A 17,470-nucleotide genomic window follows, 5' to 3' on the forward strand; every position below is an offset into this window, starting at 1 on the left:
TAGAGAGTGTGCCAATGAACCCTTGTGACAACTTTTTGATGGATACGTAGATGTCCCATTGCAGGGTACTGCTCCATACACAAAATACCATCATTTTCAAGTAGCACTTGAAATTCTCGTCCTTCATCCTTGTCGATCAACCTTTGCATAACCTACGTTTTGCATAATTTGTTAATTTGTTCTCGTCCGGAATATGCATGAAATATTTGTCACTGAACTTTAAGCAAACAACAATCAAATCATAATATCACAAACATATACAGACAAATATGACAATTCTTTTTTCATTTTTTACACTGTCAACCACTTTACTCGCCAATATAAAGCCATTATAGGCTAACTTCGCATTAGGATGTCAGAAGTGAGAAGACTAAGAATGTGAGAAAACGTGAGAAAAGTTTCCAATACTACTATTGACAAAATAATTTATTTTCTTTCACTATACGCATGTACTTAGGATTTATTTTTGGCTTTGCAAGCGATGGGACTAGCTTACCTGGTGATTGTTATTTTAAAAGCCGTGTTAGTGCACTGAAATTATGTCTTTATTTTCAATCGCTGGGTCAATTGGTGGTGGATTAACACATGTCCAGTGCTTCTTTGCATGGTTCAAATGATACACTTTTTTTCTGTAAATTTCCAGTCCATACAGTTATGTTATTGTGTTCAAGTAGTGCAGAAAACTGCTAATCAGCAATTACTATACGAACACAATATTTTTTTCCCGTAGAACATACACTCCTGAAAATTCACTGCAGGTTTATTAAGTTTGTATTAAAAACCTATTCCTGGTTTACTCAGTTCTGTGGAGTTAAATGCAAAATTAGAGACAAGAATCATGAAACTATATCGTATTTAATTTTTTTTTTAAATTAAATAATTTGATAGAAATATGTGTGTTTTTCAACGTTGATAAAATAATTTATAGAAACATTTTAGAAACCGAGATTAAGAGATAGACTGTAGCCTACATGTTTTAGCCGTTATCAGATTGGTGTAATGTTCTCTGCAAATAAAGTATGTTTGCTTTATCTATCACAATGAACTTATTAAAATTAGGACATCATTGACACATCTGTATCTTATTTGGACCAATCAAGGCGACATTATTTTACCGATGTTAAAAATCTCGTTAATATAATTGTTGATTTCATCATAGTTGTACATTTACACTCAGTCTGACAACCACTTGACATCGAAGTCTAAGTATAGTGTCAAATGTTGGTATTTATTTAAGTGGTGTATTTTTCCGTTCCTAAGTACCCATGACAAGTGCATATGAAGCTTAGATTCCCGGCCTCGTAACTACTGAAGTAGTTTAATTAATTACTATTAATCGTTTTATGACTAGAGCGAAACAACTGCCTTGAAAGCAACCTTCTATCAATGTTAACAGACTTTTAACTGCCAGGACGGTCGATACTTCATAACTATCGTTACTTTTGTCACATGCATACGAGCAACTATCTTTGGAAGCAACATCTATATCATTTTCCATTAAGCTGGTTCCCGACTGACTACTACTATTTGTTCAGAGCGAAGCGTAAATACAAGTCGATTCCAGTTTATTAATCCATTTCATACCTCAACCTTACGTTGGATGTCACATTAGTTGGTACTACATAGATCAACGTGAACACTACCAACTAATATGTTTGGTGTTTTGAATTTCAACCACGCTTCGTATAAATATTCTGTACTGTTAAAATTGTGACATGATATAATAAAGTTGAATTCCATTCTCCTTACCTCATCGTTGACAAATCTTTCGTCGTGTAATATCTTTAAACCTAATTTCTGTGCAACTAATGATACATACACATCGTCAAGATATATCGGTTTCATATAAGGAAATGCTATTCTCAATTTTCGTACGACATTAATGTGAGTAAGAACAGATCCACCTGAAAGAAACGGCGGTAGAATAAGTGGCTGGTATTCTCTTTCTGATATATACCATTTGCTATATTTTGATTTTCTTGATCTCACCGGATCTCTATTACACTGCTTATGTCCGAACATCACATCTCTTCCGGATCTAATTTTTTCACGAGAAAATTTTAACAGGTTTGGTATAGTTACAAAATAATCGTCGTCAACAAAAAAGACAAACTGGCTGTTTGAACAATTCGATACAACCCAGTCATATGCCATCAATGTTTTATATATGTTATTCCTGTATTCGTCATTAAATGAACCTTGAACTATATCTTTGTGTTCAGCATATTCGTACCTTGCATGTTCAACAAACTCGGTGGAATATCCTAGAAGGAAAACTACTCCTACATTTTCCCCATGACATTTTCCCCATGTGGAGCGAATCGCTTCTCTTTGGTCAAAATGTCCAACGTAAGACTTAACCAATATTATAAGTTCGATATCAGCTGAACATGTGACACTGAATATTGTGGTAAAATGGTTGTACATATTATTTATTGGTTCGCTAGAGGTCATGCCTTTGTCTTTTATCTCATTCACAATATATTTCACATCGTTTAGAGGATAATTATAATGAAATCCATAACAACGTTGCTGTTTCTTTAAAACTTCCATATAGAAACAAACCATAAAAGCCATTAAAAGAAAAGCTAGAATTATAATGATAAATTCGTTTCTGTGTAATAATATAGAAAACATTACTATCTTGGCGGTTCCTTCGTACTTTTTACTGTTATTTCAGGCGAACTTACCTAAAAAAACTCCAAATATTAAAAAATATATTAGTGCACTTGACATACAAGCTTCCTTATTTTTATATTAACTGAACATACCTGTAATACACAAAATACATATACCGGAAATAAACCAGTAGTAATATGATGTTCTTTTCGACTGATTAGTGTTACACCACTGTCAAAGGTTAGGGGCTAACAAAAATGTTTAACAACATTCTTTTCGTAAATGTGTTTTTATCACGGAGTATGTGGTTGTCCTTTTAGTCGTAGGTCATAATTGTTTTCAGTGTAATATAATTTTCTTCAAGCAGGACATTTAGTTTTGCCTTTTAAACTGTTTCAATTTTGATATCCTGTGGCCGTTTACAACTTACTATACGGTATAAGTTTCTCACATTGTTGAAGGCCATATGTTTACCTTAGTTGTTTACACCCTTGACCGTTGGTCTTTTGTGGATGGATGTCTCATTGGCAAACATATCACATTTCCTTATCTATGTCGGGAACGTAAGGATTGTCTCGTGCAGTATACAGTAGTTTTCTTAATATTTTTGTTCGTTCTTTTAATTTCCATTGTGATTTTGTTTATTTCTGCTTTGGTAACAGTGCTAAAAGGGAGGTTATGATGACATACGTCATAGATTTGTTCATACATATATGTATATGAACAATATTACATTAGAATAAGGATCGTTTTAATTTGCATTGTGACTTGACTCAATAAAAAGTCTTTATCTATGCTATCAATTAATATTTTCCTGATTTTTTCTTGCATAGCTTTACGCATATGAAGACAATTGACGTGTTCATATGACGTTTACAGAATAGAGCAAAATGTGCAGAATAAATGGCAAAATACATAAAGAATAGAAAAAAATAGGGCAAAAAAATAAAGAATAGAGAATAATGGGGTGCTAAAATATAAAGAATAGTAATGGGCAAAAGATTTAAAGAATACAGAAATGAAGGACATCCATGTTTTCCATATTTCAGAAGGCTATCTTGCGAACTTAAAACCAATTTTCTTGTGGAGAACGGAACACATATTGAAGAATTGAAGAGTTCCATTTGTAAGTTTTTGCAAGGGCGATCATTTGTGCCCACTGTGCATTGATAAAACGGCAATAAGAAAAGAAGAATAATGGCAAACCTTTTTTTTTTAATTGCTTCTTTAAAGAGGTACTTAAACGCAAAAAACATGTTTGAATAATTTTAAAGTTGGAAATAATCGTTGAAAAACGCAAAAAAAACACGATAAAATTTTATCTTGTAATTATCGAGATATTTGCAAAATACTGTCTGTTCGTCATTGGCACACCTGAACGATTTAGTAAAAGACGCCACTAAAACCCTCTAATTATACCTAACGAATACGTGTATTATATCGTATGTAAACAGATCAGCTCGTAAAGTGAAATAACAGTTTTGATATATATATTGGTGACAATTACCAACCGAATCTACATCGAGAATATTTATATACATATATCGATGCTTGATAATCGCATAAATGTTTTAATCAAATGTTTATAATTAGAAGAAAAGTATTGAAAAAACTTCCAAAAGAACAAATCAACCTTTTTTTCTATAAATATTTAGATGTGCATCTAAAAGTGGCAAAATAATTATTAATCAGTTTATGATGGTGACCGCTTAATGGTAGAAGCAGAAGTAGAACCGTGCATGGGAAGTTCCATGGCGGAGAAACGGATTTTAAAATAGGACACTCCCAACACGTGCTTCCAAAAGACGATGTAGGACGAAACTTGTTGATTTGTTGTTAAATTAAACTACTGTGGGTTTTTCTGGGCTACAAAAATTAAGATGTTCTTACTTACTTACCGACGGACTTTAGTTACAGTAGGATTTTAAAATTATATAAGTGTATTCTCTAGATAATGTGAAGATTTGCGTACTGTCAGTCCTGGGAACAATATATCTAACGTCCCAGGACTGACAGTACGCAATTCTTCACATTATCTAGAGAATAAACTTATATAATTTTGAAATGCTACTTAAATGGTTTCATGGTGCCAAACAATTTATCCTTTGCATGCATAAAATTTAACAGCGCTTCATTACTCAAGGTTTATGAACAATTTCATAAACTGTAAAATGAATATATGCAAAAAAAAATATTTCAAGAAATTTTTCTTATGTATTCAACAGTAATAAACAAAAAGTATGTGTGACTTTTTGTCCTATCAAATTTGTGACTTTCTGTCCTGTGACTTTCAGTCCGTTTACCATAGAGACATATTATACAATTGTATTCTATTTCTGTGTGCGAAATCACAGGCCTATTCTTTGTGTTATTGGAATATTTAATAAAAATCATATATCGTAGAAATATAAAAGCAACAAAATAGTTAAATAAGTTAAAATATCTAAGGGCATATAAAACTACAACAAAAACCACTGAAATAAAATCTTTAGAAAAAGGGTGTGCATTCCCAAATTACTTGTGTCCTAAATCCTAAATGTTATGATCGAACCAAATATATATTTTTTTTTTTTTAAATTATAACATACTGTCTTTAAGGTTTTGAAATATTGACCATTTCTTTTATTTGAAAATTTAAGCAATGAAAATTAAATAACAAAACAAGAAAAATATTAATCCTCTCTGTCACCTTTTGATCCTGGTAATTAAAACAGTCCGTCCTTTAACACCTATTGATAGGTGAACATCTTGTAAGGTAATAAAGATCAAACATGGTAAACAGTGGCAAACAAATGGAAGTTTTTAACGACCTTGACTGGCTATACAGCCCTTGCACGGTCGGCTCGGTGCCCGAAGGCGTTTGGTGAGCGTTTAAATAATTTTGTGCCATCGGTCAGGAACAGGTGGTGGACGCCATTTTGGTAGGCCGCCATCTTGGTTTTGTTAGTTGTTTTGATTTTTCTTTTGTTGACTATTTTGATGTTATGTCTTCACAACGGCTGCTTTCAGGGCCAGGTTGGTCAGCTTGGCAGCCCGCTAACCTCGATGATGGAGTACTGGTAGATGAGTCTCGGACGTAGTATTAACGATGACAGGAAGCATTATCAGGACCAAAGTCGTGAGACAGTGAAATGGTGGTCCATCATCTAACACCTAGGATACAGCCCTCGGACGTCACTCGGCATACCACTCCCCCATCCATAATGGGTTTTGGAGTGTATGTTGACGCGGGAATTTGCCCTACGCGGATTATAGCCTAACGTAGTCTGTACAGCGTTGGATTGGTTTCTGTCATCGAAAGTAGTAAGTCGTTGATCCATCTAACTGTAAACCCTCATCGAAGATAGCGGGTAAAGGAGAGCTGACCCAGCACGTCCGTTCAGTTGTAATGACTGAGACGTGACTGGTGATGGATTGTGATGTGAAGTAATGAATGAAACAGTGGCTATTATCCCTCCACTCAGGTAATTAACAACTTGGCCATGCAGAAATGCCACCTGTTGTTTATAAATTGATGAACTTTATAGTTTGATAGTTAACATTATTAAAAAAGTATCGCGAATACCTGGTTTTAAACTTGCAATTTTTATTACATGGAAAAGAAGCCCTACCGTCATATCTTGTATAGATGTTATGCAACTTCACGTACATGTAAACATAAACAATATTTATCTTCGACGCAATAAAAAAAAATTATTTATAGCTAGAATATAATATAGTGACCGTTCATTTTTCTCTTTCCTACGATCAGGATTATTGTTTTCAGTTGAAAACTCAATGTTGAATTACCCAAACCCCATCCACCCCCTTTTTCTATTGAAACACATTATTGATACACTTCCCTTCTGAAACATTTTTTTTTTTCCTGTTGACAAATTGGTCATAATAAAGAATGAGCTTTGAAGAGGTAGCGATATTCATTGGCAGTGCTTTTAATCAACGATCAGGAGAAAGTTCATTATTAATCAACGTTTAGATTAGCCGAAGGAGTGACCCACTGGGCGTCACTTCCGGTAGATTTGTTTTTAGTGCTGTTTCCGGAAGTAGCGTTGATTGGATTTTCCTAAGGTAAAATAGTTGAACTTAACACGCAATTATCTCTGTAATTAGTGGACCAAATTGCATCGTTTTTTTGCATTTTTGATCAAGTATTTCGACCTTTTAGATAAAAATTACTTGTTATGTGTGTTTTAGTACCTCTTCAAGATTTTTTACCACTTTTCTAGACGCTAGACATATTGTATAGACACATATCTACTGTGGAAGACCGTCTAGAAGTCTGAAGCCTACTTGACGTAGATCCCGCATATCGTTTTATTCAGAGGCGATCATTTCACAAAATATTGGAGAAACCCTAACTTATTATTTTATTATTATTCGGTTTTATGTACAAAGCTTGGCGCGTTCAAACGGCAGAGAAGTTGAATATTATTCTGACTATAAGAGATTTTTTTTGGGGTGCATGGGGGTGAAAAGTATGGCATTCTTTAAATGATTATTTTACTGTTTCTCTGTTTTGAAAAGGTAACCATAAACACACAATTGGATTAAGCATCTTGTCATCACAACCCCGCTAAAACAACTTGTTGGAATTTTAAAGAATTTCAGTAACAATGCCATTTTGCCATTTTGCACCTCATATTTTTTTTAATTTCGATCCTACAATGTACATCTAGCCTTTCATCCATATCGATCCAGTTTGCAAAAGCTGCTTGATTTTTATATTTATTTTCATTTTGTTTTGTCCTGAATATGCATGAAACATTTGCCACTGGGCGTCAATTGAACAACAATCAATCAAAAGAATTGCTACTACTCCAAGGATTTCTCGTGGTCTTTCTCCAAATTGCTACTCCCCCCAAGGATTTCTCATAGTCTTTCTCTAAATTGCTATACCCTTCATGAAATCTCGTGCTCTTTCTCTAAATTGCTACACCACCAAGGATTTCTCATGGTCCTTCTCTAAATTTATACACCCCCAAGGATTTCTAATGGCTTTTTCTCTAAATTGCTACACCCCAAAGGATTTCTCGTGGTCTTTCTTTAAATTGCTACACCACCAAGGATTTCTCATGATCTTTCTCTAAATGGCTACACCCCCAAGGATTTCTCATGGTCTTTCTCTAAATTGCTAAACTCCCAAGGATGTCTACTGATACTTCTCTAAATTGCTACACCCCAAGGATTTCTCATGGTTTTTCTCTAAATTACTACACCCCCAGTGATTTCTCATTGTCTTTCACTAAATTTCTACACCCCCAGTGATTTCTAATGACCTTTCTCTAAATTGCTACACCCCAAGGATTTCTCATGTTTTTTTTCCATAAATTTCTACACCCCCAAGGATTTCTCATGGTCTTTCTCTAAATAGCTACACCCCCAAGCATTTCTCATGATCTTTCTCTAAATTGCTACACCCCCAAGGATTTCCTATGGTCTTTCTGTAAATTGCTACATCCCCAAGGATTTCTCATGTTTTTTTCTCTAAATTTCTACACCCCCAAGGATTTCTCATGGTCTTTCTCTAAATTGCTACACCCCCAAGGATTTCTCATGATCTTTTTCTAAATTGCTACACCCCAAAGATTTCTCATGATCTTTCTCTAAATTGCTACACCCCAAGGGTTTCTCATGTTTTTTTCTCTAAATTTCTACACCCCCAAGGATTTCTCATGGTCTTTCTCTAAATTGCTACACTCCCAAGGATTTCTCATGATCTTTTTCTAAATTGCTACACCCCAAAGATTTCTCATGATCTTTCCCTAAATTGCTACACCCCAAGGGTTTCTCGTGGTTTTTCTCTAAATTGCTACAACCCCAAGGATTTCTCATTGTGTTTCCCTAAATTGCTACAACCCAAGGATTTCTCATGGTCTTTCTCTAAATTGCTACACCCAGAAGGATTTCTCATGATCTTTCTCTAAACTGCTACATCCTTAAAGATTTCTCATGGTCTTTCTCTAAATTGCTACACCCCCAACTAGGGCCAAAGAAATTTAGAATAACGGCAAATCTTTAATTTTCTCTCTAAGATTTATTTAGAAGTTTGAAATTTCATTGACGTATATATGCCGCATATCGTTTTATTCAGAGGCGATCATTTTACAAATCATTGGAGAAACGCTAACTAACATGATTCTGTAGTGTGTCGAACAAACTTGTGCTTCCGTATGTCAAGTGACTTGCATATACAACGGTTGAGGCGTTCAAAAGTTAGAGAAGTTGAATATCAACTTAATTGTTTCAACTGTAAGAGAATTTATTTTTTTGTTCATTTTAGGGAGGACAGAATGGGTTAAAAAGTACGGCATATTTTTAAGAATCATTTCACTGTTTCTTTTCCTTTTGATAGTATTATTTTTAAATGGTTTGATGAAGAGAAAGGGATTTAAAACGGTATCGTTCTTATTTGTCGGTTCATCTAAACTCAATCTAATTAATATATAGAACTCTGATTTCGTTATACTCCATATGGAGTATAACGAAATCAGAGTTCTTTATTTTAATTCAATTGATGATCTATACTTTGCATCCGCATCTCTTTCTGGATATAAATATACGTGTATGACTTGATTTGTCTGGATCTTTTAGAGCTCTTTAGAATTTTAAATAAATTGCGCACTTCCTTTTTTCTTTTCTTTTTTTCTTATGCAATCTTTTAATGAAATTACTTGTCATTTTCGTCCCATGCTTTAAAAATCATTTTTTAAAGCTTGTAATGTAAAAAGTAAAATAACAAAAATACCGAACTCTGAGGAAAATTCTAAACGGAAAGTCCCTAATCAAATGGCAAAATCAAAAGCTCAAACACATCAAACGAATGGATAACAACTGTCATATTCCTGACTTGGTAAAGACATTTTCTTATGCATGGTGGATTAAACCTGGTTTTATAGCCATGATAGCTAGCTAAACCTCTCACTTGTATGACAGTCGGATAAAAATTCCATTATATTGACAAAAATGTGTGAACAAAACAAACAGACATAATAGGTATAAATGTCAAAATTAGGGGTACAGCAGTCAACATTGTGTTATAATCTCAATCACTATAAAAACAAACAAATATATCTACAAAGAAAAACAAAAAGGCATGTCGACAAAGCACATTAGCAAAAACGAAAGACAAAATTACAAAAAATTACCATAGCACAAAAATACAATGACGGGATGTATAAGTACCGAGCCACGTCAAATGGGTAAATACCAAAAATAGAATAAATAGTAAAAGTAATACTTTACAAAGACAAATAATAGAACACTATAACATGTATTTGAGATGATAAACAACGTAAGTACCTAGAATCTAATCTTCAAGACCATCGTGTATTGTTTATGAAGTTGATACGGAATATAATTTATCAACAAGGTCTTGGTATCTTCCGATGAACTTTTTTAGAAAAAGGACGAGACGTTCTTTGATATAACCCTGGTTCATCAACTTTCTGCACAGACACTGGTGACGTTTTACAAAGTCTGAGTAGCAGCTGCAAGCTCTTGAATACCGAATGAGTTGGGAAATGTATATCCCATATGCAAACAGTACATATCTTTACCAATTTGACAATTAAAAATGTTCGTATTGATCATTGATCTTTGATCCTTAACTTCATTCATACCACATCCATTAAGTTGTCTACGGTATGAAATTAGTACTATCCTTCGGACTACTTCCGTTCGGCAGTAACACTCTTGCTAAAATGGGACGTCCGTTTGGGTATGCGGGATGTACAAATACGCAGCCACGTATGATCGCAATTGGTACGTTAAATCTGCTTTGTCTAGAGAGTGTGCCAATGAACTCTTGTAACAACTTTTTGATGGATCCGTAGATGTCCCATAGACGGGTACTGCTCCATACACAAAATACCATCATTTTCAAGTAGCACTTGAAATTCTCGTCCTTCATCCTTGTCGATCAACCTTTGCATAACCTACGTTTTGCATAATTTGTTAATTTGTTCTCGTCCGGAATATGCATGAAATATTTGTCACTGAACTTTAAGCAAACAACAATCAAATCATAATATCACAAACATATACAGACAAATATGACAATTCTTTTTCATTTTTTACACTGTCAACCACTTTACTCGCCAATATAAAGCCATAATAGGCTAACTTCGCATTAGGATGTCAGAAGTGAGAAGACTAAGAATGTGAGAAAACGTGAGAAAAGTTTCCAATACTACTATTGACAAAATAATTTATTTTCTTTCACTATACGCATGTACTTAGGATTTATTTTTGGATTTGCAAGCGATGGGACTAGCTTACCTGGTGATTGTTATTTTAAAAGCCGTGTTAGTGCACTGAAATTATGTTTTTTTTTTAATCGCTGGGTCAATTGGTGGTGGATTAACACGTGTCCAGTGCTTCTTTGCATGGTTCAAATGATACACTTTTTTCTGTAAATTTCCAGTCCATACAGTTATGTTATTGTGTTCAAGTAGTGCAGAAAACTGCTAATCAGCAATTACTATAAGAACACACTATTTTTTTCCCGTAGAACATACACTCCTGAAAATTCACTGCAGGTTTATTAAGTTTGTATTAAAAACCTATTCCTGGTTTACTCAGTTCTGTGGAGTTAAATGCAAAATTAGAGACAAGAATCATGAAACTATATGGTCCGAGTACACAGTTATTTCGTAGTGCATTTCTTTTAGACAATAAATGAAAATTAAAAAAATCCCACATGCGCTTTCTCAATAATATTTTTACAGTGTGTTGTACTACTTTTGGGACAAATTATATCAAAATTATAGAAAACTTCATCGGCTCTAACTCAAAATATGGACAATTTTATGTTAAGGGGGTCTTCAAATCTTTTGACAGCTTCCGAAGTGCTAATTTTTAACATTTTTCAGCTGGACCAAATCACTACTTTACTTTAAAATTCATGACCCAATTTTTTTTACAGTGTCATTTCACCCCCCTACTTGCTATTTGAGTCATAAAACATGGAGAAATAAATTTGGAAGGGGTATAAAAAAAAATGGCAAGTAACACACTGTCAACACTAGGGACTACATTTGTGGACAACGAAAATCAAAGGACGATAACTGTGTACTCGGACCTAATAGGGTAGAAAAAGTTGACCAATCTTAATGAAACTTGGTATGACCAAAGCTTAATAAATTATAAGACTGCCTACAAAGTTTCATGGCAATAGGACATATATTATAGACAATATGACTAATTCTATATTCAACTTTGCGTGTTAAATGTAGACGTTAAAATTGAAAAATTTCAACTATCAACATTTGGGGCTTAAAAAATTTAAATATTGCAAAAAAATACTTTTGAAATGCCTTAATATATAAAATATTATGTATTAAAAGCAATTGAGTACTCATTTGATTTATCAGACTTATCATAATTATAAAAAAGTCAAATTTATATGAGCCTGTGCCTAAAAATGGAGGTTTTCCAATGAAGGGGGGCCTTACATGAAGATGTAATATTTTCCAGCAATTTTAAATTTGTAAAGCTTTTTGGTTATAAATAATCCTTACATATATATTTAATGTACTTTAAATGGAAAGAAAACTCACAAATAACATATCATATTAGTTTAAAAGGGTCTTAGGCCAAGTAAGACTGAAAATAATTTAGGGTCAATTTAGGCCGTAGCACATATTTACATTTAAAAATGCATATTGAAGCTATAGGAAATAAAAATTTATGTCTTTTCTATCATTTCTATACTCAGGTGACATGATACAATAAATCTGAGCACAAAAAGACTCTTGCATTCAACTTTTTTTGCTGACAGTATGGTCTGATACAAAGATTTTTCACTTTTTAGTGAAAAACATGCATGCAATTTTAGTCGCAACAAGCTTATATTTGAACCACTTGCTATCCTACAGAAGAAAAGAAAGATATTATGTGACATGAAACAGGTACAAAAGACATTGTTAAGTGCTTTTTATACAAATTTAGTGAGGTCTTTATTATGGACTTCAACTTTTATGTTCCAAGCTCCTCACATTTAACTTGATCCAAACAGAGCGTTAGACGAGGGTCATATATACAACACATTTTGTACATATTGTCTGAGATAATCTTCTTTTCTGTAGATTCAGAGTTCACAAATGAGTAATACAACTGGATTGAAGCATAGAAACACAAATATTGACACATAAAAACCTGTCAGATAGAAAGTCAGAATGCCACTTATGCATCAAAATTGAAAAAGCTATGAAATGCTTATTTTGACCATAATATGCCCAAATTGGTCATTTTTGCAGAAATTCTATCAAATAAAAGTTTAAATCCTTTAGTTTTATGCTATTTGACAAATTGACATCATCAAATCATTCAGGGAAGTTGCCAAAGTACAGATTCTATATTTCCTGATTTCACCTCTTAGGTCCGAGTACACAGTTATTTCGTAGTGCATTTCTTTTAGACAATACATGAAAATTAAAAAAATCCCAGCTGCGCTTTCTCAATAATATTTTTACAGTGTGTTGTACTACTTTTGGGACAAATTATATCAAAATTATAGAAAACTTCATCGGCTCTAACTCAAAATATGGACAATTTTATGTTAAGGGGGTCTTCAAATCTTTTGACAGCTTCCGAAGTGCTAATTTTTAACATTTTTCAGCTGGACCAAATCACTACTTTACTTTAAAATTCATGACCCAATTTTTTTTACAGTGTCATTTCACCCCCCTACTTGCTATTTGAGTCATAAAACATGGAGAAATAAATTTGAAAGGGGTATAAAAAAAAAATGGCAAGTAACACACTGTCAACACTAGGGACTACATCGAAAATCAAAGGACGATAACTGTGTACTCGGACCATATCGTTTTTAGTTTTTTTTTTAAATTAAATAATTTGATAGAAATATGTGTGTTTTTCAACGTTGATCAAATAATTTACAGAAACATTTTAGAAACCGAGATTAAGAGATAAACTGTAGCCTACATGTTTTAGCCGTTATCAGATTGGTGTAATGTTCTCTGCAAATAAAAGATGTTTGCTTTATCTATCACAATGAACTTATTAAAATTAGGACATCATTGACACATCTGTATCTTATTTGGACCAATCAAGGCGACATTATTTTACCGATGTTAAGAATCTCGTGAATATAATTGTTGATTTCATCATAGTTGTACATTTACACTCAGTCTGACAATCACTTGACATCGAAGTCTAAGTATAGTGTCAAATGTTGGTATTTATTTAAGCGGTGTATTTTTCCGTTCCTAAGTACCCATGAAAAGTGCATATATAGCTTAAATTCCCGGCCTCGTAACTACTGAAGTAGTTTAATTAATTACTATTAATCGTTTTATGACTAGAGTGAAACAACTGCCTTGAAAGCAACCTTCTAACAATGTTAACAGACTTTTAACTGCCAGGACGGTCGATACTTCATAACTATCTTTACTTTCGTCACATGCATACGAGCAACTATCTTTGGAAGCAACATCTATATCATTTTCCATTAAGCTGGTTCCCAACTGACTACTACTATTTGTTCAGAGCGTAAATACAAGCCGATTCCAGTTTATTAATCCATTTCATACCTCAACCTTACGTTGGATGTCACATTAGTTGGTACTACATAGATCAACGTGAACACTACCAACTAAGCGATCAAACATGTTTGGTGTTTTGAATTTCAACCACGCTTCGTATAAATATTCTGTACTGTTAAAATTGTGACATGATATAATAAAGTTGAATTCCATTCTCCTTACCTCATCGTTGACAAATCTTTCGTCGTGTAATATCTTTAAACCTAATTTCTGTGCAACTAATGATACATACACATCGTCAAGATATATCGGTTTCATATAAGGAAATGCTATTCTCAATTTTCGTACGACATTAATGTGAGTTAGAACAGATCCACCTGAAAGAAACGGCGGTAGAATAAGTGGCTGGTATTCTCTTTCTGATATATACCATTTGCTATATTTTGATTTTCTTGATCTCACCGGATCTCTATTACACTGCTTATGTCCAAACATCACATCTCTTCCGGATCTAATTTTTTCACGAGAAAATTTTAACAGGTTTGGTATAGTTACAAAATAATCGTCGTCAACAAAAAAGACAAACTGGCTGTTTGAACAATTCGATACAACCCAGTCATATGCCATCAATGTTTTATATATGTTATTCCTGTATTCGTCATTAAATGAACCTTGAACTATATCTTTGTGTTCAGCATATTCATACCTTGCATGTTCAACAAACTCGGTGGAATATCCTAGAAGGAAAACTACTCCTACATTTTCCCCATGACATTTTCCCCATGTGGAGCGAATCGCTTCTCTTTGGTCAAAATGTCCAACGGAAGACTTAACTAATATTATAAGTTCGATATCAGCTGAACATGTGACACTGAATATTGTGGTATAATGGTTGTACATATTATTTATTGGTTCGCTAGAGGTCATGCCTTTGTCTTTTATCTCATTCACAATATATTTCACATCGTTTAGAGGATAATTATAATGAAATCCATAACAACGTTGCTGTTTCTTTAAAACTTCCATATAGAAACAAACCATAAAAGTCATTAAAAGAACAGCTAGAATTATAATGATAAATTCGTGTCTGTGTAGTAATATAGAAAACATTACTATCCTGACGGTTCCTTCGTACTTTTTACTGTTATTTCAGGCGAACTAACCTAAAAAAACTCCAAATATTAAAAAATATATTAGTGCACTTGACATATAAGCTTCCTTATTTTTATATTAACTGAACATACCTGTAATACACAAAATACATATATCGGAAATAAACCAGTAGTAATATGATGCTCTTTTCGACTGATTAGTGTTACACCATTGTCAAAGGTTAGGAGCTAACAAAAATGTTTAACCCCGCAACATTCTTTACGTCAATGTGTTTTTATCACGAAGTATGTGGTTGTTCTTTTAGTCGTAGGTCATAATTGTTTTCAGTGTAATATAATTTTCTTCAAGCAGAACATTTAGTTTTGCCTTTTAAACTGTTTCACTTTTGATATCCTGTGGCCTTTTACAACTTACTATACGGTATAAGTTTCTCACATTGTTGAAGGCCATATGTTCACCTTAAGTTGTTTACACCCTTGATCGTTGGTCTTTTGTGGATGGATGTCTCATTGGCAAACATATCACATTTCCTTATCTATGTCGGGAACGTAAGGACTGTCTCGTGCAGTATACAGTAATTTTCTTAATATTTTTGTTCGTTCTTTTAATTTCCGTTGTATTTTTGTTTATTTATACATTGGTAACCGTGCTAAAAGGGAGGTTATGATGAAAATACGTCATAGATTTGTTCATATATATATGTATATGAGCAATGTTACATTGGAATAAGGATCGTTTTAATTTGCATTGTGACTTGACTCAATAACAAGTGTTTATCTATGCTATCAATTAATATTTTCTTGATTTTCTCTTGCATAGCTTTATGCATATAAAGACAATTGACGTGTTCATGTGACGCACATGTATGAGGGTCTAGATGGGGTTTACAGAATAGAGCAAAATGTGCAGAATAAATGGCAAAATATAAAAAGAATAGAGAACTTAAAACTAATTTTCTTGTGGAGAACGGGACACATATTGAAGAATTTAGGAGTTCCATTTGTAAGTGTTTGCAAGGGCGATCATTTTTGCCCACTGTGCATTAATAAGACGACAATACTAAAGAAATGAAGAATAATGGCAAACCTATTTTTTTAATTGCTTCTTTAAGATTAATTAAAACTTTTCTAGACGCTAGACACATGTCTACTGTGGAAGACCGTCTAGAAGTCTGAAGCCTACTAGACGTTTATCCCGCATATCGTTTTATTCAGAGGCGATTATTTCACAAAATTTTGGAGAAACCCTAACTTACATTATTCGGTTTTATGTACAAAGCTTGGCGAGTTCAAACGGCAGAGAAGTTGAATATTATTCTAACTATAAGATATTTTTATGGGGTGCATGGGGGTGAAAAGTATGGCATTCTTTAAATGATTATATTACTGTATCTCTCTTTTGAGAAGGTAACCATAAACACACAATTGGATTAAGCATCTTATCATCACAACCCTGCTAAAACAACTGGGTGGAATTTTACAGAATTCAGAAACAATGCTATTTTGCCATTTTGCACCTCATATTTTTTTAATTTCGATCCTACAATGTATATCATCCGTATCGGTCCAGTTTGCAAAAACTGCTTAATTTTTATATTTATTTTCATTTTATTTTGTCCTGAATATGCATGAAACATTTGCCACTGGGTGTCAATTGAACAACAATCAATCAATAAAATTGCTACTACTCCAAGGATTTCTCGTGGTCTTTCTCCAAATTGCTACTCCCACAAGGATTAATTTCTCATGGTCTTTCTCTAAATTGCTACACCCCCAAGGATTTTTCATGGTCTTTCCCTAAATTGCTACACCCCAAGGATTTCTCATGGTCCATCTTTAAATTGCTACACCCCAAGGATTTCATATGGTATTTCTCTAAATTGCTACACTCCAAGGATTTCGCATGGTCTTTCTCTAAATTGCAACACCCCAAGGATTTCTCATGGTCTTTCTCTAAATTGCTAAACTCCCAAGGATGTCTCATGATTCTTCTCTAATTTGCTACACCCCCAAGGATTTCTCATGGTCTTTCTCTAAATTTCTACACCCCAAGGGATTTCTCATGGTCTTTCTATAAATTGCTACACCCCAAGGATTTCTCATGGTCTTTCTCTAAATTGCTACACCCCAAGGATTTCTCATGGTCTTTCTATAAATTGCTACATCCCCAAGGATTTCATATGATCTTTCTCTAATTTGCTACACGCCAAGGATTTCCCGTGGTCTTTCTCTAAA

The 17,470-nt window shown here is 33.6% G+C and overlaps 2 protein-coding genes across 3 annotated transcripts; both read right to left on the reverse strand.

Annotated features, from left to right (window-relative positions):
* Positions 1–742: 742 nt before the first annotated feature.
* On the reverse strand, positions 743–16,375 carry LOC127710538 (beta-1,3-galactosyltransferase brn-like). Of its 2 annotated transcripts, none has more exons than XR_007986220.1 (2): positions 13,970–16,373; positions 743–1,377 (listed from the first exon to the last, which is right to left on the reverse strand). XR_007986220.1 is itself a non-coding variant. In XM_052216471.1 (2 exons), exon 1 carries the CDS (start codon positions 15,231–15,233, stop codon positions 14,196–14,198), a length of 1,038 nt encoding a protein of 345 aa, XP_052072431.1. In that variant the 5' UTR covers positions 15,234–16,375; the 3' UTR covers positions 743–1,584; positions 14,172–14,195. The 2 variants fall into 2 exon arrangements, 1 of the variants encoding a protein (XP_052072431.1); XM_052216471.1 differs by having other exon boundaries at positions 743–1,584; positions 14,172–16,375.
* LOC127711974 (beta-1,3-galactosyltransferase brn-like) lies at positions 1,609–2,553 on the reverse strand. The gene has a single exon (XM_052218131.1). It carries the CDS (start codon positions 2,551–2,553, stop codon positions 1,609–1,611), a length of 945 nt encoding a protein of 314 aa, XP_052074091.1.
* Positions 16,376–17,470: the final 1,095 nt, after the last annotated feature.

This window comes from Mytilus californianus, unplaced genomic scaffold, assembly GCF_021869535.1.
Source record: "Mytilus californianus isolate M0D057914Y unplaced genomic scaffold, xbMytCali1.0.p SCAF_8, whole genome shotgun sequence".
NCBI lineage: Eukaryota > Metazoa > Mollusca > Bivalvia > Mytilida > Mytilidae > Mytilus > Mytilus californianus.